The sequence below is a fragment of the Tenebrio molitor genome, chromosome 6 (genome assembly GCF_963966145.1).
Source record: "Tenebrio molitor chromosome 6, icTenMoli1.1, whole genome shotgun sequence".
NCBI classification, from domain to species: Eukaryota; Metazoa; Arthropoda; class Insecta; order Coleoptera; family Tenebrionidae; genus Tenebrio; species Tenebrio molitor.
In genome coordinates this window covers 2,195,396-2,218,867 of record NC_091051.1, presented here as the reverse complement: position 1 = coordinate 2,218,867, position 23,472 = coordinate 2,195,396, and the positions used below count along the sequence as shown (strand labels likewise).

The following is a 23,472-nucleotide window of genomic DNA, read 5'->3' as shown; positions in this document are numbered from 1 at the left end:
TACGTTCGAAACTGCAAGGTTTGCAATGAGCAAAAAGCACCGAACACCGCTCGCGCAGGGCTTATGGGAAAAGAAAAAAAGGTTCAGTTTCCGTGGCAAATGATTTCCGTTGATTTGATTGGTCCATTACCGACGTCCACGAAAGGATATTCGTATCTCTTAGTGATCGTAGATTGGTTCACGAAGTACGTTGTACTATTTCCGTTACGAAAAGCTACGAGCTCAAAAGTTACAGAATGTATCGAGAACGGAATTTTTCTTGTGTATGGTGTACCGCAATTCATTTTGGTCGACAACGGCAAGCAGTTTGTCGGAAACGAATTTGTAAAGACTTGCGAGAACTACAAAGTTCAAAAGATCTGGTTCACAGCCAAGTATCACCCTCAGAGCAACCCTGTGGAGCGATACAACCGCACAGTTGGCACTGCCATACGAAGTTACGTCAAAGGCGCTCACAAAAAGTGGGATGCCGAGGTGGCAAAGATCGGGTACGCGATTCGCACAGCGGTCAACGAAGTAACCGGATTCAGTCCAGCATTTCTCAATTTTGGTAGGGTAGTACCCTGTACCGGTGAATTTTACGGCAAAGTAGCGGAAAATCCGGAAACCTTGACGACAGCTGATCGCGAAGATCACGCGAAAAATTTAGAACACCTCAAGACCATCTTGCAGGATGTAACCCAGCACCTTCACAAAGCGCACGAACGCAACGAACGCTCGTACAATCTTCGGAAGCGCGACGCTGAATTTTTTGTAGGCGACAAAGTTTGGAAACGCAACAAAGTACTTTCCAGCGCTGCGAAAGACTTTGCGCAAAAATTAGCGCCACGCTACGTGCTGTGCACGATAACGAGAAAACTATCGAAACTCGCGTACGCTCTCGAAGATGAGAACCGCGCAGATCTAGGTGTTTGGCACATGAAAGATTTGAAAGAATTCAGAGGATCTCTGGCAGAAGCCGAAGAACCGTAGCGAGCTTTGCATTTCACTTTTTCGTACCGTTCAATTTTTCGATTAATTCTTTTGTCCTCCTTTGGAATGTTGACGACAGTAAAATTTTACCGTGGAGTTTGTTCAGGAAAAGTTTATTTAAGAACCCCAAATTATGACATTTAACCGGACTTGACTTACATCATACCGCAGTACTCAAGTACTAATTGACATTGAGATTCAGTTTTCAATCGTTTGATACGCGCAGATATCGACAAGCCATTTTCGTGGCGAAACCAAAACTTTTCCAGTGATCAAATTTTGACGTTTTTTTTTGTGAAGACTTCATCTTCGTTTTTTTGTAAAAAGTAAAAGGCAACTGAGTTACCTTTTCCTTTTTCTTTTTGAGGAGGGGGGTAGTGTAGCGTTACGAAACGCCACAATGGCGATTGGCCGGAGTAGGAGGCCACGAGGTCCTACTTATGCTCGCGGGGCTAATAGATCGCAGTTCGAAGACCCGGAACTAGCAGTTAACGCACGGCATTTGGCAACGCGACGCGCCCACCCTGCCTTCAAGTTTTTTACGTCGCTCATTCCGGAAGCGGAAAGTTTCAATTTAGAGTCATTTGTGCCAGCCACCACGGGGGGGCTGGAAGAACACATGTTACCCCCGCAAATGTCAGGCTGAGGTGGCCTCACGCCTCTAGGTTGGCGAGCTGCAACCTATCTTTCAGAACCCCACTTTCACTTTCTCTTTCTCTTCACTTTCTCTTCTTCTCTTCTCAGCGATAGGTGACCGTACGGCAATGTTGGGTCCCTTTTCCTCTTTAGTAACTTGCCGGAAAGTCATCTCCTTCTTTTCAACCCCATCTTTCTTCCTGTCCTTTTTTTGACCTGCGAGTTACGGCAATTAACATCAGGATAGACGTGCACGACTTACCGACACAATACCGTCCAAAATCTGAATTCTCCCGCTCGGTATAATTTCGAGGTAAACAAACCGACGCCATGACGGTCCACCTGTCATGACACGCGCACGTGTAGTACCACCGGAAATGCACATTTTTGATTGCGCAGTACCACGCAAGCGCAGCCCGCCTTATAGCACAACTGAATAAGGTCGAGAATCGCGCGCGTGACGATTTTCGCGATTTATGGGACTGCGGTACCGAGATTAAAAATGCGGAAGTCGGACACTTCGTCGAGAGCCGTCGAAGCGACGCCAGCGAAGCGCCTTTTAGAGTTCGTGGTCGAGTGACCCCTCGCACTATAGAGGTAATTATCGTTCAATTTTGAATTCATTTCACTAAGACCATGTATTAGGGGTGGTTCGATCCAGTTTAGAGTCAATCCCGTTTGGATGAATTGATCCAGTACCGTATCGCAACTTTAGAGTACCGAAAATTTTTGAGTAAAGGAGTGCCGGAAGGACTTCGATTTAGCGCCAAGAACCCCCTTTTTCGCTGAAAGCCAGATCGTTCGCAGGGCGATTCGTAGCCAGATCGTTCGCAGGGCGATTCGTAGCCAGATCGTTCGCAGAGGCGACCATTTTGGAGAACATCGTTCGCAGAGGCGATCGTTTATTTTGAGCACCGTATCGCCAAGGTCACACCGCAAGTCAAAAGGACGCTATTCGAGGAGGCAACAGACCCGTCATAAAGCTAAGTCGCCATATTTTTTACCGCGGCATTGCAAAATTTAGGAACGCCTCGAATTTCTCGCTTCTCGCTTTCATAATTTTTGTATGTTCACTAAAAATTTTTTTGAAACTTTGCAAATGTTTAGAATTTGTTTGTAAGAACCTTTTCATTCAATCTCCAGTGTCAACTTAAAGAAATTTCAGTCAAATTTAACGTTTCGGAACTTCACCGATTTAAGCTTTCCTATCAGGATCAATTTTAATTTTTTGTCAAGGTGACACCCCAATCTTGACCTTGGGTTTCATTAAGTTTACATTTAATAATTAGCTCGATCAGAAGGAAGTCTAAGTTCGGGAGGTTCCTCATCAGGAATCAAAACATCTTTTATTTCGTCGAAGAATATCATGTTTAGTTTAAGATTCGGTCACATGTGAAAGAAAAGCTTTTCTGGTTACGACCAAAGTAGATATTAAGGCCACCAAAAAGTACTGGTTCCGCATCTTTCAATTTTCATCTAGTAGTTACAAGCGAACCATTATCGCATTCGTGTGAACCAGTACCGAACCACCAAAGACTGTTCTGTGGATAATTTTGCAGTAACCGAATAAACCAAAATTTGTTTAACGATCAGAAAGCGTTTGCTTTTACTTACCTTCGACGAGTAAGATCTGAGCACTTGTCCCGGCAGCTGGACAAGCAACAACCAGCTCAAGACAATAGCTGCCTGGCGCCCATTTTTTAAAAATCCGAACCCACGCCCTCTGCCCCGAAAAACCCCCTGGGAGCCCGGAGCTGTCACTGGCCAACTTTTGGTCACAAGCGGTATCGGTCTCCACTTATATTGTGTGTTTTCGAGGATCCTATTACTTCTTCTGGAGGAGGGAGATAATGCACGGGGAAAAATCGCCGGTCGCTTTCAATAATATTCCCTCGATCGGGGTTGTTCCTGGTCGCGTCCAATAAAGCCGCGAGTCCGTCAAAATCGGCCGAAAGGGTGCGAAGACGAAGGAGAAAGTTTCTGGAGATTTTTGCCTCGGGGATTGGCTCCCTGCAAACATCAGCGAGAGAGACGCGACCTCGGAGGGAATTAAAATACATTACATGCAAATTCGGAGGTGATATTAGGAGGCAACATAAAAAGGGTTGTCTTGGAGCGGCGGCGGAACCCGCGTCATTAACATTCATTGTTAAATACAATATTTGCAGTACGCGCCTTCGCTTTAGGAATCAAGCTAATATTTGCTATTAATTTCACTAAAAGCCAGAATATTTCAAATTTAATTCGCCCCGAAACTCATACCCTCACCGGCCGCCATAATAAAAGTTGCCTTAATTAATTGGCCGCGTTTAACTTCTTGTTGCTCCAAACAAATAGCACTCTTTACTGCCCCGTAATTAACAGCCCGGCCCCCACGATCGTCGTTAATCGCGGGATGGGGCCCCCAGAAACGCTCCGACATGATTTACATTCATACGTGAGATGATTTAGGGTAACGGCCCCCGAAAACGTCTTCGAGCGGTAACTCAACACCGACAACCAAACAACAAGCCCCAACACATGTTCTACGAGGACGAATCGTAAACATGTCGTATTGTAGACGTCGAAGATGGCGGGCGAAAAACCCGGATTAAATATTCGTCATGCAAACCGGATCGGGCGAAAACTGCAACGCTGATTAAGCCGGGACAAAGACCGGATTACCTGTTTCCGGATCCGACGGAAAAATTCGAGCATTAATAATATCGCGAAGAAGTGGTACGATCGGGACATCGGTGGAGGGAAGTGGAGCGGAGTTTTGCCAAAGAGTAAACAAAGTGGTCTTCCTCCCGAACAAAATGTGGGAATGTTTATGAAGTTGCAAGGATAAGCGAAGCGTGAGAATCTTAAAACAAACACGTTTCGCGGGAGTTTGCTAGTTTTTCTCGCCCAAAGGATCTTCCTTTTCTGTCACATATTAGGAAACAAATTCCAGTTTCGGAAATATTTTTCTGTTAATTTCCGACACATTATCGCTTTTGAATTGACTTTTAGGCCAAGGTTGACGTTGATGTTTTTTTACGTAGTATCGCGCGTTCAAATGAAATCCTGGGCTGAGTACCTAGGCGTTGGAAAAATTAAACCGTTTAGAACAGTGTAAAGTTTGAATTTCCCGCTGTTTGACACGAATGACATTTGTTTATGTTTAATCGGGACATAATTAAACATGTATGTTTTCAGAAAAGATATTTGCTCCGAAAATAGGAATCGTTAAGTTATTCTATTTTTTTTGTAAAATGTTGCAAAGAAAGAATTGTTTGGCTCTAAATTTTAGGTTAGCTGTCAGCATGCTCCAATTAATCTACGCTTTAAAAAAGCACAACAATTGACGGTTTCCAACGCCTCCCCAGCCCAGGATTTCATTTAAACGCGCGATATAATCTCCACCGCAAGTATCTATTTAATCTTCACGTTCGGTGTTGAAACTCGCGTGTGCCGCTACCGCGCTCTTGGGTCCGAGACTACAAGGTGAAAAAATGTTTATCTTGATAGGTTAAAAGTTTGATTTGTTGCATTCGGCATGTTTGAACTTTGTATTTTTTGGCAAGCTTTGAAAACTGGGGTTTTAAGTGAATAATAGATTTTCATTATTTATGAATCAAGGATGAGACAAAAGAATATTTCAGAGGTCGACAAAAAAATTAAAACGAGTTGAAAGTTGGGTAGACGGGCAAAAAAAGATACACAAAAGGAAATTCCAATAAAAAAACCAAAGTACAGGAGCAAAAACAGCTAAAGCTAATAAGGGAATTGATGGGATAAAAAATTGGGAAAACATTGTCAGAAGCCAAATATAAATTGGAATACAATTTAATATTAAAAAAATGACCAATAAAAGTTGAGCAGACTTTTTATTTCTTTTACGTTAAATCCGGACTTTTTGTGATACTTTGATGTTCCAGAAAGTAAATTCAAACGGTATTTTTCGTTCCGCAAGTTCAGGTCTTTTCTTGTCTTCAATTTTTTTCACTTTTCTACTTATCCAATTTTTTTTTGATCCTTGAAATGTGCCGTCACTTCTATTTCATTCTTTGTTCCTTTAATAATTTTTTCTATACTATTTCTTTAACACATATTTTTTATATTGTTTGCTCTTTGTCACCTCATCATCTCTTTCCATGTTTTAATTTTTTTTATTTCAGTTTTGTGGAATTTAATCACATTCCTTTGCGTCTTGTCTTTTCGCCCTGTCAGCATCTTTTACACTGACAAGCGTTGATCCTTGTTTATCTTCTTACAATTATCTCAGATTTTTTTATTGTTTAATTGAAAATTTCTTGTAATGCCTCGACTTTGTGTCATGTTCCAGGATTATACACTTCGATGTGATCCTTTATTTGTCTGTAAGTTTTTAAATTTCTACGTGTCGCTTTTGAACTTCACTTTTTCTTCAACCATGTGCAAAAAAATTAAAAATTAATTCGTCTACGAAACCTTCTTTGAAACGTTTTTTTTTCAGTTAACATACTTTTTCTAATCTTTCGTCTGCGTGAAAAGTTTCCAACATTTTCCTCACCCCGTCAGCTGTTGTTCCATGGATTTCTTTCAACTTTATTTAATTATCTGATCACACTTTCGTAACTCTTCTTGAGCTTGCGTTTGGAATTGTTCTGTACACAACTCTTCTTGAGTCGCCTCTTCATTTACCTTTTTATTCCGCGAAATAAATGACCTTCGTTCGCCGCATCTCCGACTCATCCGCGGGGGATAGCGGCACGTCTGGCCACACATGAGCGATTACGTTTCTGTTGGGGTTGCGGTTTCGCGGATATCGGTCACGGTGAACCGCACTAGTGCACCGTGCAATAGTCCGGTAAAAAAGACATTTCCGTATTGATGGCGTCCTCGCAATTCCGTCGCCCGAATCGGTTTTACATCGTCGTTTTATGTAAAACGTTTAGATTTTAATGGGCCATAATTCAGGCGGCTCTCCGTTGTTAATCTCAAGAAAGGCACAGTTTTAAGAGTTCTGGTCCACATATTTCCCTGTCTCGTAACGACAGCCGCACCTCCATAAAACGGCTCAAATCTCGCGAATTTATGCGAAATTAAGCAGACGTTACGATCGGACATCGATTTTTCCGGCGCCCTCACCTACCCCGTGACGCGCACCCCGATCCACCTTCGCCCTTCAAAGCGAAGAGCGAGCTTCCAAAGCGGCTTACGTTCGTCTCACTACTTAACATCTCGAGCCTGTCCCGTGCAGATGCCGTTATCAGGACGCTTTGTTTCAGGCACTCGATGTTAATCGCGTGGCCATTGTCGACGGAGTCGAGATGCCGTATGGGGGCAAAAAATCGTCTCCGGTTTCCGACGAGAGAAATGAATTTTTATGGTCGGAACGACCGTCCCCCGTTTTCCAACAACTTTTACAACAACAATGCAGCAATGAACGTTATCTGTGTAATCACCGACTCGGCTTCATTCCGCTGCAATCGTATTTCAGAAGTTTAATGTCTCGCCGGGATATAAGGAAAAGACTAACTGCATGCGACAAATATAATTAAAATCGGGGAGTTACTCGACCGAGTGGCGCGACCCCGACCGGTTTTTCCCCCGACTCTCGCTGATTTTTTTTCCTTGAGCTCCCTAGACACCGTCGCAGGCACCGGAAAAAATTCTACGTTTTCTTTCGGTGGAACAACCACAGACTAATAAGTTTCTTGATTCATACATTTCTTTCAAGTTTTAACAGTTTCACGCACTAACCACTCGAACGATCCTTTCAGTCATGCAAAAAAAATATTCAGAACCACTCTGCTTTCGTAATTTACGACCCTTGCAAGTTTACGAGTGTGTACAAACATTTTCGGTAATTGTTCACTTTAACTACTTCTGGAATTTTCGCGTTTTTTCTGGCTAGACACCCTCAGGGCATCAGATTAGATTTCAAAATGGTTATCGATGCAGTTGGCCCTGAAAATTCAATTTTAAGTTGGTAGTACGCCCAATATAGTAATTTTAGAGTTTTTAGTTTACCTACATTTCAATTGTCAAAAAACGTCAAAGTCAAGAACATTTTAAGGAACGCCTTATAATTATAATAAATAATGGTTCTAAGCAAAAAACATCTGGCAACATCAGAATATTATAAACAATTGTTCGTAATTGTTTACTTTACCTACTTCTGGAATTTTCACATTTTTTCTGGCTAGACAGCCTCAGGGCGTCCTCCTACATCGTTTCCCACCACATTGACGCGACCTTGAAACACAACAAGAGAGAAAAAAGGGCATTTGCACAAGGTTTGAATGGTGGCAAACGATCTAGGAGAACGCCCTAAGGCTTTCTAGCCAAATGCGAAAATTCCAGAAGTAGGTAAAGTAAACAATTACCCAATTATTATTTCTCCACTTGTCATTTAGATTTTTATTGATATGTTCAGTTTGTTCTCTAAGAATGTACTAAAATGTATTCCCTTTTATACTTTACTTGTCATTTCTTTTAGATCATAACCTCAAACTGTCAAAATTTATATTTAGTTACTTTTTTGTAACTAAATCTAAAGGCCGGTGTGCATGCTCATGGATGGCCTACTGCGTCGACAACCATTTACCATTTTGCAATCTAATACAGATACCTTTTTAAATTGACGTGAGAATGATGAAAGATGACGATCTGTGGAATAAGCATGATGTTTAGAGTTACTCGTAAGGTCAAAATGTTTAGAGGTTTCAATATTTTTAACGTCAAATGCGAGATTAGAAATGGTCGAGGTTATGGTTTGCTACAAAGTTGAATAAGTGGTGACAGAAAAGTGACAACATGTTGACACTTGACAAATGACACATCTTTAAACAGAGATAACTGTGATGAGTAAGTCGGGAAGGTCATCCTAAGAAAAATTACATGTGACCTGATGATCTTGAAATATGAGTATGCTTCAGTTTTTTTTTGTTCTGTTATGTTGGTAACAAAATCACTGCCCCGCCACACTGCTTGAGGTGTCATGATGATTCATTAATTTTAATGACAAGCACACACAGAAAAATTTTCTGCTTTACGTTAATAAACATTCCTGTTTTTACTTGTGGTGTATGATTTAGTTGCACACACATCCATTTGTTACTCTATATTAAGAAAATTTACACGGAACACAGCTTTACTCCTTAGAAGAAATGAGAAAAAATTACGACAATTTCCTGCAACCAAACCATTTATTTGCAATATCGTTATTATACACAACTAATACTTCCTTGTGTGAAGAAAATCAAAAAGATTTGTTTGAATGCTGTAAGACATTTGTTTGCGTTTAATAACATTTTTTTATGGGAATGAGCTGAGGAATGATTTTGTTTCAAACAAATCAAAAAGGATATAAATGAAAGAACAATTTAGTTACCATTATTAAATTTTATTCATAAGAATAGAATTACGTTCTTCCGATATCGGGTATCGACGAACGTGCTTTTGTAGTAAATTTTTGTAAGGATGACAATGCATTTAACATATTGGCATTTCGACTGTGCCAACGTCTAATGTGTGTGTGTTCTTGTGAATTGTGGAATTTAGTAAAAATAATCAAAATGGAAAAGCAATATTGGGACCTAGCTAGATTCCTTATTGAAAAGTGTAACCTAGAACATTTGGTGCAAGTCTTCACAGGTGAGTACCTACTTTTACCTATTATTGCGCAACATTACATATCGAACCCTGCAGCAGGATTGTTTCTAAGGCAGTACTAAATTAAAATAGAATAAATCACAAAGGCTAATGGATTTTAGTATTTTTATCATATTTTCACGTTTTTAGCTTTAGTAATGGGCAGCAGCTTGTAACCACCTGATCCTGATAGAGTTATCACTTATCAGTTCTCACCCATCCCGTTCCTACAGATGAATTTCATATTTTTGTTCCTCGCTCTAAGTCTGTGCACTATGGCGTTCGCGCCACAGAAGTTATCTAAAAATGTAGGTTCAGGGTGTAATTTGGCGCGCATTGTTGATATTAATTTCTGAGGACTAAGTTATCCAATTTTTATAATGGTCATTGCATGTTCAAAAGTTTTTGAAATTTTTTAAGAATAAATAAACAAAATATCTAATTGTTCCATAATGTCACTAAACTGGGTAATTTCCACACTCTTTTAAAACATGGTTAACCCCAAGCTAAGCATGTGAGATTTTATTTTATTAGAGTTAATTTCTGCCAAAAATTAAATATCCACTTGGTTACTTCCACTAATTGTCGCAAACTTTTTGAAATAACTGGGTCCATTATTGAGTAATCTTACCATACATAAATAAGTATTAATTACACACATTACCTCATTCTAAATTTCTAAATTTATGAATTAAAAAAATACTGGATTGAATAATCAATTCTCCTTCTTTATCTCATCAATAATATTCTATAAAATTTTGATGGTTATTGTATATTAGTGAGTCTATTTGCACAGTTGTTACTTTCAATATAAAGAACTAATCATTCTCTCTTTATCTATCCTTATGCACTTTCTGTGTGAATGTTCTGTATATAGGAACTAAGTAAATGTGAAAATATGTAGATACCTCGTAGCATTATTAATGAAAAATTTATTATTATAAAAAATGTTCATTGTAGAAAACCAAATTACTCTAGAGGAGTTGGAACAACTAACAGGAAATGATGAATTATTTTCGACAATTGTACCGTCAATAGGTGAACGATTAAGAATAAAGAGACATTGGCATCATAATATACATAATGCACAACCGTTACATGTAAGCTTATTTCGTTTAATTTTTTTGGTTTAAATGAGTATACTTATTATGCTTACTATTTTTGTGTGTTTATCTTTCTTGTGAATCACATGATCACGTGCACCATAGAATAATACGTTCCTGTTCAACAGGGCGATTATCAGCGACCGTCAGAGGATACACCTGACATTACAGATTCAGAAGTTTCCACCATCACCATACCATCAACATCAAATTTATCTGCAAACAGTTACGAGTATGTCAATGACAGATTGAACGCTGAAATAGAATTTGACAACGATACCGAAAATGTTCAATCGGCAACAAATCAACCTCTCCCGAACACAATATTGAATGCTGAGATATTAATACTAGAAAGTAATAATGAACATGAACAATCAGATCAACCTCTCCCTAAAAAAATGAAGCTTGGAGATAATACTTTCCATCAGTGCATGGTGGATTTTGACCTAAAGAAATTACTTGCTAAAACTGTTACTGGCCAAGCCATAATGGCGTCATACAATGACAGAGGGTTGAGTCCTAAGTGCCAAGGGTATTTAACGAACATAGTCATCTGTAACTTTTTTGATATCGATATAAAGTTAGTACTTATAATTACGTAAGTGGTAAACAGTGGGTGTGTTACAATGATTATTTTTCTCCACCAGCGTCCGCCTCACGAATGACATATTGTCACAAGTCGCCAATGCGATAGTGGATTTATTTCCAAAAGAATGCAAAGAAGTGTACTTTTCTGCTCCAGTTCCTAAAAGGTACTCCAAAACCAATACAGCTGGCATAGCAAGAGGTAAACTGGTAGACAAAAATCGAAACATGTTACAATTTTTAAGAAAATGCAAAATGCTATCCAAAAAGGATACCTCTGAAGACGATAATGGAGGAAGTGGAGATGAATCTCATGTTGGTATGTAGACCTATGCATATTAGGTACCCCCATTTCCGCGTGGGGAAGGGGCTTATACCATAATGAGTGGAAATGGGGTAACATTATCTAGGTATATTTATAAAACGAATTACATTGTAGATTTGGATGATGTAATGAGAAGCGCAGATTGGCTCAAAAACAATTGCGAGCCATTTGAAAGTGTTTTAGCGCACTGGAAAAAATCATTCCAACTAAGAAAAAAGTTTTCTTCTCCTAACTCCAATAACGACCCCATTACGATATCATCGATTTATGACGACTGGCCTATTTTAAAATTATCCACGGGATATTTACTGGTAATGCTTTAAATTATAAAATAACTGGTAGGGAACCCATTATTTCACAAGTTTGCGCAACAAAACCTAACGTTGAAATTTTTTAAACGAATAATTATGGGGCACCCCTGCACACGTTTTCATAATTAGGTTCCCTTGTTTTTTTCAGATAGAAAGTGATTTCGAAGAACTATATAAAGACAAAGTTTGCATGCTTTTCGAACATTGGCCATCAACATTTGAAAGCGTGTTAGAAGTATCAAAAAACAAGAAGCCGACCAACGGCATACTGTTTGAATTGCTGAATGGCGGAAAGCTTAAAAAGGGTAATTCATAATTATCTTGGCGCGTTCTATATAAATAAAGTGCGATATGATTTCTGTAGATTCCGAAGATGTCATTAAGTTTTTAGTGTTGTTCGAAACAGTTTCGAACAATGCTAGCAAAGTGGTAAAGAAAGGAGGAAAAACTTATTGGAAACCTACGGTGGCAGAATCTCAGGAGGGTTTCATTCTTCACGTTAAGGTATATCATTCTGTTTATATTGAAACAAGTATATTAGTAATAGCAATTGCAGGCTCCAAGTAACATTCACGATGCCATTGAGGCGAAAAGGACTAAAATGGCCAGCTTTGGGATGACCGTCCAACCATACATCATCATCGTCGGCCCAACATTTTACGACATCCAGACTGTTCATCTCTACATCCATGACACTTTATATACAGTGCCAACTCTGCTGAAAGCCGTTGACGTATGTTTCAAGTCTTTTATAGTTTTTGACTTACAATATCCGTTGGAGGCTGAACATATATGGTTTCTTATCCAGTGGATCATTTACGATATTCATTTAAAAAGTGATAAAAAACTGCCCCAGATCTTCCAACTCCACAATCAAATTAAAAATCAAAAATCAGTATAGGATCACAATGTTACGTTGCACTTTATGTCGAAAAACCTTTTTGAAATGCAATATTTTTATTTTTCATCTGAAAGTACAACATCCTTTGCAGCAAAATTATTTATGTGGTTATCAATATTGTTTACGTAAATTTTCCAATGTATTCAGTTTGAAGAAACATATGAACAGCAGTAATCATTTGGTTGTAGCCTCAAACCATATTAAGACAAGGAACGTTTGCGTGGACAGTGACTTAAGTAATCGAAGTAATGTATCTCAAAATGACAAAGATGATAATGCTGCCATTTCTGATTTTGATGAAATAAACACTAAAGATATACCAGTTCAACTTACAGACACAGATCTGACTCGATGTCTCTTAAAATTTATTGGATCCTTATATTGTAATCCCTCCATAACAAGAAATCTTGTCCAGGAGATAATCTCGCATAGTTCTGAATTAATTGATGACATACTAAACTATATTAAGATTGAGTTAACAAAAGCCTTGGATTCCAACCTTCATGGAATAATACAGCCGATATTTAACTTCAGTGTATTTGAAAACTTTAAAACAGAATATAAACGTTTTAAATACATGGAATCTGAAAAATACCTAATACAGCCAAAGTCTGTTGTTATTGGTGAAATGCCGGACAGTCGTAGAAATCCGGAAAATACAATTATCATGAGCTCAAGAAAATGTGAGGCGCAAGTAATTCCTATGCGAAAATGCTTAAAAAAATTTTTGGAACTTCCTGGCGTTTTTACCGTCATTCAATCATTTATTGTCAGTGAATCAAATAAGGATCAGGAATTGTCTAGCATTTTTTGTGGGAGCTTGTGGAAAAATCTACAACACACTTTTGGTGAAAAAATTGTTTTGCCGATTTTACTGTACTATGACGATTTTGAATCGAATAATCCTTTAGGTTCTAAAGCTGGTATACATAAAATAGGTGCCTTATACTATACAATTGCTGGCATTCCACCTTCTTTTTCTTCAACGTTAAATAATATTTTTCTTTGTCAATTAATGTACAGCTCTGATAGGTCAATGTTTGGAAATAGAAAGGCATTTAATTCATTACTTGAGGAATTACAGTTTCTAGAATCGAATGGTGTTACTTTACAACTTCCAGAAGGTAATTTGCGAGTTTACTTTTGTTTGTTTGCTGTATTAGGAGATAATCTGGGACTTAACTCTTTGCTCGGATTTACTGAATCTTTTAGCAGCCATTATTTTTGTCGTAAATGTCGAAGCAGCAAAGCTGAAACTCAGGTGGCCATTTTTGAAAATTATTCCACTTTGAGGAATCAACAAAATTATAAGCTTGACGTCGTTAACAAAGAATTTGGGGTTCAAGGTTCCTGTATTTTTAACAGTTTAAAAAACTATCACAATGTTGAAAATATCACATTTGACTTAATGCATGACATTTATGAGGGTATTTGTAGATATGATATGGCGAAAATTATAAAACAACTTATATCAAAAAAATATATCTCACTAAATTGCTTAAATCACCGATTGAAATACTTCCAATATAACAGCAATGTTGACATAGGCAATCCTATACCAGCCATTTCTGACCATCATCTAACTAAGGGTTGTTTAATAATGTCGGCTTCAGAAATGGCTGCTCTTGTAACTTACTTTGGAATAATAATAGGTGACAAAATACCAGAAGGAGACGAACATTGGAGGCTATATTTGTTGTTATATGATATAGTCGACATAATTACGAGTCCTGCAATTACAACTTCTAATTTGAGCCTTTTAAAATGTTTAATTGCCGAGCATAACAGTCTTTATCAAGAATTATTCCAAGAAGGCTTGAAACCCAAGTATCATTTTTTAGTTCACTATCCTTCAACTATGCTATGTGTTGGTCCTCTAAAACATCTATCGTCCATTCGTTATGAGGCTATGCATAAATTGTCGAAAGTTAATGCCCACATTGTTAACTCTAGAATAAATTTGCCATATACGTTATCACTAAAGTTACAATTGCGATTGGCATATAGACTTTTGAGTAATAAGGGAATCGAAAATTCGTTTGAAACTGGCAAATTCCTTGGTACTTTACAGAATTATAACTTAAACGATGCATTTCCTACAGACTGCATCAGTGACTTGTATGTAGTTAGTTGGGCTAAAATTAATGGAATATTCTATAAGATCGGTTATGCTTTTCACGATAAAACAAATGACGTAAGTGAACCAATTTTTGGTGTAATTCGAAATGTTGTCACAGACTGGAGCGGTAGCGTTTACATTGTTTATGACAGTTGTGTCACTGTGGGTTTTAACAGTCACATGGCAGCATTTGAAATCGAGATTTCAACTAAACAAAATAGAAAAAGAATTATAAAACTTAATCCACAACATTTAATTATTCCTCGATCCATTCATATAGGAATTGATGGAACACATATGATTGCAAAAATTATTCAGTAAAGGTTTTTCGGCAATTTTATAAGCTTTTCCGTTCGTAATTTAGTTAAGTAGTCTAGTTAGAATAGTTAGTTAAGTAGTTTAGTTAGAACTGCAATGTTACCATGTATACATAAACCAGTTCGTAAGTATTTCTTAAATAAAAAAATATTTGCAAAATATATTTTTTTAATTTCCAAATATGTACCTACATACCACCTATAGATAAAATATGTAAATTTCAGGAATAAACAATAAATTTGCCATTAATAAATCCTTCACAACTAACAGCCGATAATTAATTTTTCAGAAGACTATTTTGATACTCTGAAATAAACAACTATAGAACGTTCTATCCACACATTTTGCTGCAACTGTAAAGCTAGAGTACATGCTAATAAACTTGCAGTTTCTAGAAATAAATTGTAACTTCTTATAAATAAAGAAGGTAAGAAAATTAAAATATACATTTGTTGTGCGCAGTAAAGCCAACTGGAGGCTAATAAAACTATCGAAATTTGTTCGCAATGTTTTAATTCTCACAAACAAATTTAAGTGACTCCAAATAAGCAAAACTCCAAATTTGTAATTAAGCGTTTGTGGTCAATAGCAAACGTAATGCAATTAAATGGTTTAGTTCCTATAAATAAAAGTTTAATTCGCCGCCGGTAAAGAAATCATTTATTGATGAATAATTAATTTTATTTATTTGAAATAAACTGTTCTCTGTGTGCAAAATGACTTCCGCTTAGACAATTAAGCAGTTCCACCATCCACCACAAAATCGCATCTGTCAAAATTTTCTGTTCTTATCCGAGTGAAGGATGAAGTTTGTTTTTTCTAAGGTGTAATAAGGGGTTTTAATAAATTTAAAAAAATATAGGTAATTGTCTTTTATTTATGAAGAAAATGATTCGACTTTTCTAATATTTATATAATGGAAATAATGCATTATTATGATTATTGTATATTCGAATAATAGTTATTTGTGTATCAAGGCCAAAAACTGCATCTTTTTCGTTCGAGTCTGGGTTTGCTAGTCGAGGCGCAGTCGAGGCTTGAAAACAGGCACTTTTTGGCCACAAAAGACATCATTGGAAAAATTACAAATTTATTTTGTATCTACTTTTTCCAAATAGATACATTTATTAATACATATTAACAATTTTTTATAGTATTTTTTATCAGCTTATCAACAAACCGAGAAATTTACTGTTGGCAATACAATTACATACTTATTTACATAGTTTATGGTGACCGGACAATTATTGCGATTATCATCTGCGATGTCTGGCGGCGTATTAGACATTAGACATCACTTTGGCTGTTATTAGATATTTTCTCATTACGTTGTTGCTACCGATTTTATGAACGTTCATTTTGTTATTATGCACCAAATAAGCACCACAAATAAACGATGCAACACTTTTTCGGTCAAATAAAATACATACTTTGGTTAAATTTAACTGTTAAATATTCATTTGTTTTCAGTCGGTTTACTCGGTTTTGTTGGTTTTGTTGTTAACTTACTAAACAGATGGCGCCACGGTCCATGCCCTGAAAAGTGCGTCCGAAAAAGTGCGTACGAAAAAGTGAGTCCGAAAAAGAGTTACTTCTTGTCTGCACGGACATTAAGGGTGCCAAAAAAAAATAAATTACATATTCTAATTTTGATTTCACGTGCACTTTGGAGAAGATCACTTTCTTCCAGTTGCATCACCAAAAACAGCAGAAAATTTTCAGTAAAAAAAAATCCAGCATCCTGAATATTAACTAAAGCTTGATAACGCTTTGTTAATGTGTCAGAATTGATACAAAACTCCCATTAAAAGCTTAATTTCCGCTATTATTGGTATTTATTCATTTATATGTTTGATGAAAAACTTTGTTACAAATTCAGTTTTGCGGTAGTTGCCTTTTTCCATGAAACGCACAGGATATATTAAATACTTAAACATTCTGTTTTACGTTTTTCGCGTTGCGATGTGTTTGTGCAGCGTTTTAATTTATAAAATACATTTTAAACATTCACATTCGTGGAAACAATCTGCTAAATGCAATTCGTGTTTGAAGGTAATTTCGATCACGCTAATCGTTCGGGTTTGCAGCTTCAAAAAAATGTCTCGTGCAGAGACCTCGACTCGTTTTGAGCGTAACAAGAAGTAGGCTTTTACGATATAATCACCGGGAACGAATTTTAAGTCTCTCTCCCGGCAGATTCAATCGGTGCCAAATCTGTTGACGCAACTGGCAGAAATTTTCAAAGCGCCACCTTATTGTACACAAACTATTCTTCCGATCACGCCTGCAGCGGCAGATCCTCTTCGGATCGATTTCACCGAATTCATCCCCTCGACCTTTCACCTTTTCTCACTCTCCTCTTCAAGTCTTCGTCGCTTCTGACCGCAAAATATTTAATTTCTGGTGTCGAATTGGTGTCGTTGTCGTTTCCGAACCGGATGAATTCGTTTTTGCAAGCTCGACGAGCGGCACAGTCCATTTGCGCCCTGACGACGTTATCGACCGAAACACGTGTCGAGCAAAAGAAATGTGCGGCGGTGGCAAGTGTTAGTTTTCGACCTGTTTACACGATTACGTCGTTGTTTGGATTGGCTCGAACGAAACCGCCCGTGTTGTGATAAACAACAGGGGTGTTGTTTTGAGCAGTCTCGGCTGCAATAAACTGGAAATTCTGATTAGAGGCGCCCTTACGCCATCCCTCGATGTTATTATTATAGGTCTAATTGTAACGTTAGATGAATCCCATTCGGTCCCGAGCCGATATTGTGTGTGCCATAGTTCCGGCCGGGTCTTATCTGTTGAAAAGCATTCAACTCGTTCGGGGGGCCCGTTCGATTCCAGTTAATTAATACTCGGCGGACCGCCGCTCGGGCGCAAACACGCCCACACCTGGGAAATTCGTAAATCGCCGAGTTGGGCGCGAGTTGTCGCCCGACCGATTCCGGGGATTAATGGAGATCTTCGGGAACGGGACGAAAAATGACGGCGGGTCAGGTGGGCCCGTTCCGGTTCGCTCCGGGCGCCTTGCGAGGCGTCGGATCCGGAGGGAGCCGCCGACCGTAACGATGACATTTTTCTAAATGACTACACGAGAATACCGGGATATTTTATACCGGTCGATGCGGTTACGGCACAGGGATTCCCCGCCAGCACGCGACAACCCTTATTTATTTCATGATTTGCCTCTAAATATTTATAACGTTTCTATCCCCGGATAAGGCCGCTGTCTCGTGATAAACGGCGGCAATCTCGACGAGCGCCGGAATTTTTGTAATTGCGGCTTCCGGAAGGCTCAGACCTCCGGAATTTATTAAAGCCGGACGCCGCCAAAATTCACGCACCCGTCAAAGCACTCGCGTGATTTTTTTCAAACACCACCACCACCCCCGTCGTCCGATCTATTTTCGGTCCGGTCCTATTTTCGACACCGAACGCCACTTTACCAATTAACTCCGGCGTAATTACGGCGGCGAGGGGGCGGCGGTCGAGAGGACGGGATCGTGATGCTGCTGCAACACGTCTTCTGTGTACATAACAATTCCGGGTTTCTCGTAAACGCCGCTGCTTGCCGGTTTTATGATTACATCGCTCTGCAGAAAGTGGAATACGTCTGAGAGACGTCTCCGAGCCTCATGAAAATCTTATTAAACCGAGAATCTCTACATTAAAGTTGAAAGGTTCGAAGCAATGGCCTAATCAATTCAGACTTCCGGAATTTCCGGACTCGCGGGGAAAAACCGCCTTTTGACGATCACCCGAAGACAGTCGAGCGTCTCGCTGCCACCATGTGGACTGATTAACATTTAGCTCCCCCCCTAACCCCACAACCTGTGCATCCCGACCACCCCCGCAAACTCACGAAACTTGATTAAGGGGTTCGGATGAGAGGGCACGTCACAAACGGATGGCATTCTTATTATATATCCGACGCACAGACATAAAAGCCGACTGAATAATGTAATTAAGACGTACAAAAGTCAACTCGGGGTTAATAGATAAAAAAGAGCGATAGGGAGATAAGTAATAGAATTATAAGGACGTCCTGTGCTTAGGACGTCAGTCGCACTGTGTCGGATAAAAGCTTACCCGTGTCACGGGACTGATAACGGGACGTTCGATAGAGGGCGCCAGATAAGGCCCGCACATCCCTCCGCATTAGAACTTCATTATTTGATATTGTCGATGGAGGAGGAACGGTAAAGCAACTCGACCGCCGAGCCTCTGCAATCCGGTTAGCTCTAATTTCCGGCCCTTTGCAGTCTAATGGCCCCGTCACCTCTTGCAGGTTCCTGCGCAACGCCATTAACCGATCCTGCCCGAAAGACGCACCTGTTCCGTCAAAGAACTCGATCGCCCAAAAGAAGACAACCACGAACAATTTCGCACAAAAAATCGACCGAGTTTAGGTCGGTGAAGGTTCGTCAGAGAATCTGTAACTTGATCTTGATCCGCGGAAGAAAGAAGAAGAATTTTTCTATTACGCGGATCTCGATTAGATTGATTGAAAGAGAATCGGCGGATCCTTGCAGCGGTGCAATTCCCACAATCCCCGGCGAGAGCGGCGTTTCCTTTAATTAAGTCCTAGATCATCCCTTCGCCTTTTTATTATTTCAATTTGAATCCGCGAAGGAGTCTAAATCCTGGGAGGCCTCGTCGCGAAAAGAGCGCACTCGTCGGTTCCTTTCTTGGCTCTCGCGTGGCCCACATAAAAAAAATAACGCCCGCCAACTTTTTATAGAATTGTTATATTTGCGCGAGTCACAGTGGCAAAATGGATGTGTCTGGTCCCATTGTGGGGCGGCTGAGAACGCGTCGGTTCCTGCGGGAATTGAATTCGGCGCGATAACGCACTGCTTTGCTGGAATAAACATAAAGGATGACACGCGGGGCGGCTCGAAAAAAATAAAACGACGCGGACGAGTCCCCCGCATCGACGCTTTTACGACGAGCCGTCCGTTTAATCCGGCGGCCCCGATATTGAGTCGGGGGCGGCGATCTCCGCAAACAGCAATCGAGCGCCGCGCAACAAGCAGAACTCGTCCGTTCAAAGGACACACGTGTGTGTTACTTCGTGAGGATTAAAACGGGACCGGGACGTATTAATTAGAGTGCAGTCGACAGGGTTGGCGGGAATTATCAACGGAGAGACGGAGAGAAGACCCGGGATCTGACCCCCTGCCGGGTAAAAATTGATCGCTCCACGAAATGTAAACCGCGCTAACGAAGTCATTTCCTTCGGAATTAATGATCCGGGATTCTATTTCAGGCACCTACAGGGAGAACACGTCAAAACCGCTCCGTCGAGCTAGTTTTTCCGGGGGAGATGGGACTCATTTTTTTAGGGCAAAGGTCGGTCTCGACTAATATTCCGGAATCAAAATGGCCGAACCGGGCAACCCCTTTGTTTGCACAGATGTATACAAAGGGGATGAGAGGTCTCGGCGCGAAGAAAATGGTCTTGGAAACCGATACAGGGGTGAGTGATGCACGTGTCGGGTGTACAGCGAATCTCGGCTGACAAGGGTAGGGACCGATGTGTCTGGCGCGTTGCTAAACCGCCAGGATTCGATATGACAAATAATAAAATGCCACAACAATATTCCTTGCAGGATGACGAACCAAAAATATACGTCTTGTTTTGGCAAAAAGGAGGAAACCGCGTTTATTCGCTTATTAACGCGGTTTATTCGCTTATTAACGCGGTTTATTCGCTTATTAACGCGGTTTATTCGCGTATTAACGCGGTTTCCTCCAAGTCCAGACTTAAATCCCATCGAAATTTTGTGGTGGATTCGTTCATCGATTCCACTTTGAGTGTTACAAACACAAACACATATTTTATCTTTTCTTTAGAAGTTGACAAAATGTATTTGCGCGTTTGGAGGAAACAAGGCCGTTTGTCGTTTTCTTTGGCCCAACCCTCTTCGATTTGTCTCGTCCCTTTCGTGCGACCTTGGTCAAGTGTCTCCCACGTCGTGATCTCGGTCCAAATCCGCCTTTATTTGCCGGGGATTTCCCGAATAATTGGAGATCTCGAGGCGAGTTGGCGCGCTCCTCGAGACCACCACCTCTGGGTCACGATTCAAATCGAACCGTCGATGTCGTCCCCGAATCCGGCGTCGTCGCCATAGCGACAGCATGTGACGATCCCCGGCGTCCCCGTTACCTGGCAACTCCTATCAGAAGCCCCGACATGTGAAGAAGAAGACGTCGACGGAGGAGTCGTCGTTGATTCGATCAGGCCGTGAAAAGTTTTAATTGCGGACGGTGGAGTCACGTGTTGGTGCCCCCCCTGGAAGATCGATAGGTGTGACACATGAACGGTCCGCCGGCTCCGACAATACGCCTCATCAGCGGCATTGTCATTGTCTCCGTGCGTTGTGCCTCGATGATCACCGGCCGTAATTAACTTGTTCGATTACGCCGCGGGGGTGCATCCGCGGGGGCGCACAAAGGCCGTCTTGACGCGTCAAAGCGGCCAGGAACTGCGCTTCGGGGATCAATCGTCCGGGAGATTTTCGGGGGCCCGCGGATCGATCGCTTTGAGGAATCAATTTTAAAGCAATTAATCGGCGACGGCGGAGGCCGCACCTGAAAGAATTCCGTCGAGTCGCTTCATATCTTGTTACAGAATTTCGGGGAGCTTTGTACAAGTTTCGGTCATTAATTGAACTTTCATGAGGTTGCCTGGAACGAAAGTGATTTTCAAGTTGGGAACTCGCTCGAAGGGCGGATTTTTGTACGTCATGAGAAAATATCGATTCGCGAATCGGAGTCAACGCCGTTTATTTTTAGACGGGCGGCGTTTACGGGGTTGTGATCCTTGCCCCAAAAAAGTCACACGCTCTGCAACACCGTCGCCACAAAAAAAAAAAAAAATGCATGCGGCCCGTGAACAAAATAAAAATGTTCGCGGTGCTACAACATAGTGGTAGATTTTGGCCGACTCCGACGGAAGATGTCGTTGGGAAGGAGGAAGAATGTCGACCGGATTCTCTTATCTGGCCCCCCCGAATATTTAAAATATTTGGGGCACGAAGAAGCCATTAAACCTCTGAGAAGACGTCGCTCTTCCGCGACGTCTGCGTTAGGATTTAGGCCCTGGAGAGTAAGTCGTCCTTTCTAGTCGTTAAAGGAGGCTTCTCAGAATTACACGTCATGCGGATGGAACATTCAAATTAAGTCGAGTACAGTAGCATCTGTAGATAGACCGCCCTTGTTAACAGCGTCTCTTGTAGTTATCTGCGCTAAAGTACAGGCCATGCGCTCTCTAATTACAGACTATAAACTAATGGAATACGTCGCTTTTTGCTCCCAACAAAAACCCGATGACTGTGTCGGATAATTTAACGCCGTATAATCTTGGTATCTGCTTTCAAACAGATGTGATTTTGAATAATAATCGACTCGGCTATCGACGATAGACGCCAGACGAGTCGAAACACAAACAGTGCTGCATTTCCTACAAAAAAAAGAACAAAATAACAACGGACGGGGCGTGCGAATCCTCTCTGATTGGTCGTTAAATACCTGTTGCCCAGTTTTTCTACTGTTTTCGCAGTAAGTGGGAGGGGACGAGGCGTGGGACCTCCCACCGCCGGACGCGGGGCACGATCGCTCTTTCCCTACCCTTGACCGTTTCGCTTCGATTGTTTAAAAACTCTAATTGATCCATTGTTCGCGTTCGAAGAACGTTCAGGACCTAGACAGGCCGGAGATTATCTATTAATGTAATTTATTTTGTGGTGTGCTGTTCTTAAATGAAAGCAATTTGCTCTCTCTCATTTATTAATGAAGCAAAGCAGATGGAGTTTCCGGGAGCGACGGAGTATGTTTGCGGGTTCCATGCACACAGCTCTTTGTTGGCGAAGTTTGTTCTCACGTAGCAATCAAACAAACTCAAAGTAACTTATACATTTGTTTGTCTCGCTACAACATAAAGTGTACACAGATTTCGGTTTTGATGTCAGTCTCGACCCATAATGGCGGTCTTTGTGTTGAAAATCTCGAGATGAGATTTTTTTTCCTCCGGAACCACTCGATCTCCATCGTCGCCGGTTAATAATTTAACAGATCTGAAAAGTCGCCGCCCCCGTGTCGCGCCGCAGCTGAAATCGGTGCTGTTCGACACGTGTGCACCGGTTACCCGATAAGAGAGGAAGGAAAAAATGTTTTAAACACCCTGACGTGACTGGCGGCAATCGCCCAAATTAATTAGACCGATTAAAATCTCCAGACACGTTACGAACTTTATGTACCCATTAAATATAAATTTCGTGTTGTGTGCGTTGGGCGTTTATCATTCGAGTGTCTGAATTGACTGATTCCAGGGTTTTGTGTCGAGGCCTCTTGTTTGTAATTTGCGTCTCTGATTCGTATACACGAGCACCCTCCTGATGTTTATTACACACTGCACCAAATTACAGGACGTAAAATAATACAGAAGACGGGGAATCCGACGTTCTAACGGATTTGTTTGCCACCGACAGACATGACGGTTACATTTTAAACAAACGGGGTACGACCGGCGCCACTTCGACGCCGCGCTCCTCACAAAATTCTCCAGGAATCGTTGAAAGAACCTTGGTATATTCTTGCGA

At 40.6% G+C, this 23,472-nt stretch overlaps 2 protein-coding genes across 9 annotated transcripts in view; one reads left to right on the top strand and one right to left on the bottom strand.

The window, feature by feature from the left end:
- The window catches only part of Ten-a (tenascin accessory), a 206,947-nt gene that overhangs the window by 42,402 nt on the left and 141,073 nt on the right, over positions 1-23,472 (bottom strand). The window lies entirely within an intron of this gene.
- LOC138132734 (uncharacterized) lies at positions 8,587-15,024 on the top strand. Of its 2 annotated transcripts, XM_069050349.1 has the most exons (7): positions 8,587-10,310; positions 10,442-10,893; positions 10,961-11,217; positions 11,338-11,534; positions 11,683-11,839; positions 11,899-12,038; positions 12,091-15,024. In XM_069050349.1, exons 1-7 carry the CDS (start codon positions 10,158-10,160, stop codon positions 12,433-12,435), a joined length of 1,701 nt encoding a protein of 566 aa, XP_068906450.1. In that variant the 5' UTR covers positions 8,587-10,157; the 3' UTR covers positions 12,436-15,024. The 2 variants fall into 2 exon arrangements, with proteins under 2 accessions (XP_068906450.1, XP_068906451.1); XM_069050350.1 differs by lacking the exon at positions 8,587-10,310 and having other exon boundaries at positions 10,429-10,893.

Bases quoted from the DNA above. Each gene is read 5' to 3' on its own strand.
- LOC138132734 (XM_069050349.1), top strand. From the start codon at position 10,158: ATGTTCATTGTAGAAAACCAAATTACTCTAGAGGAGTTGGAACAACTA. The intron at 11,535-11,682 runs GTAATGCTTTAA...TGTTTTTTTCAG, and splicing joins TATCCACGGGATATTTACTG to ATAGAAAGTGATTTCGAAGA. The intron at 12,039-12,090 runs GTATATCATTCT...TAGCAATTGCAG, and splicing joins GTTTCATTCTTCACGTTAAG to GCTCCAAGTAACATTCACGA.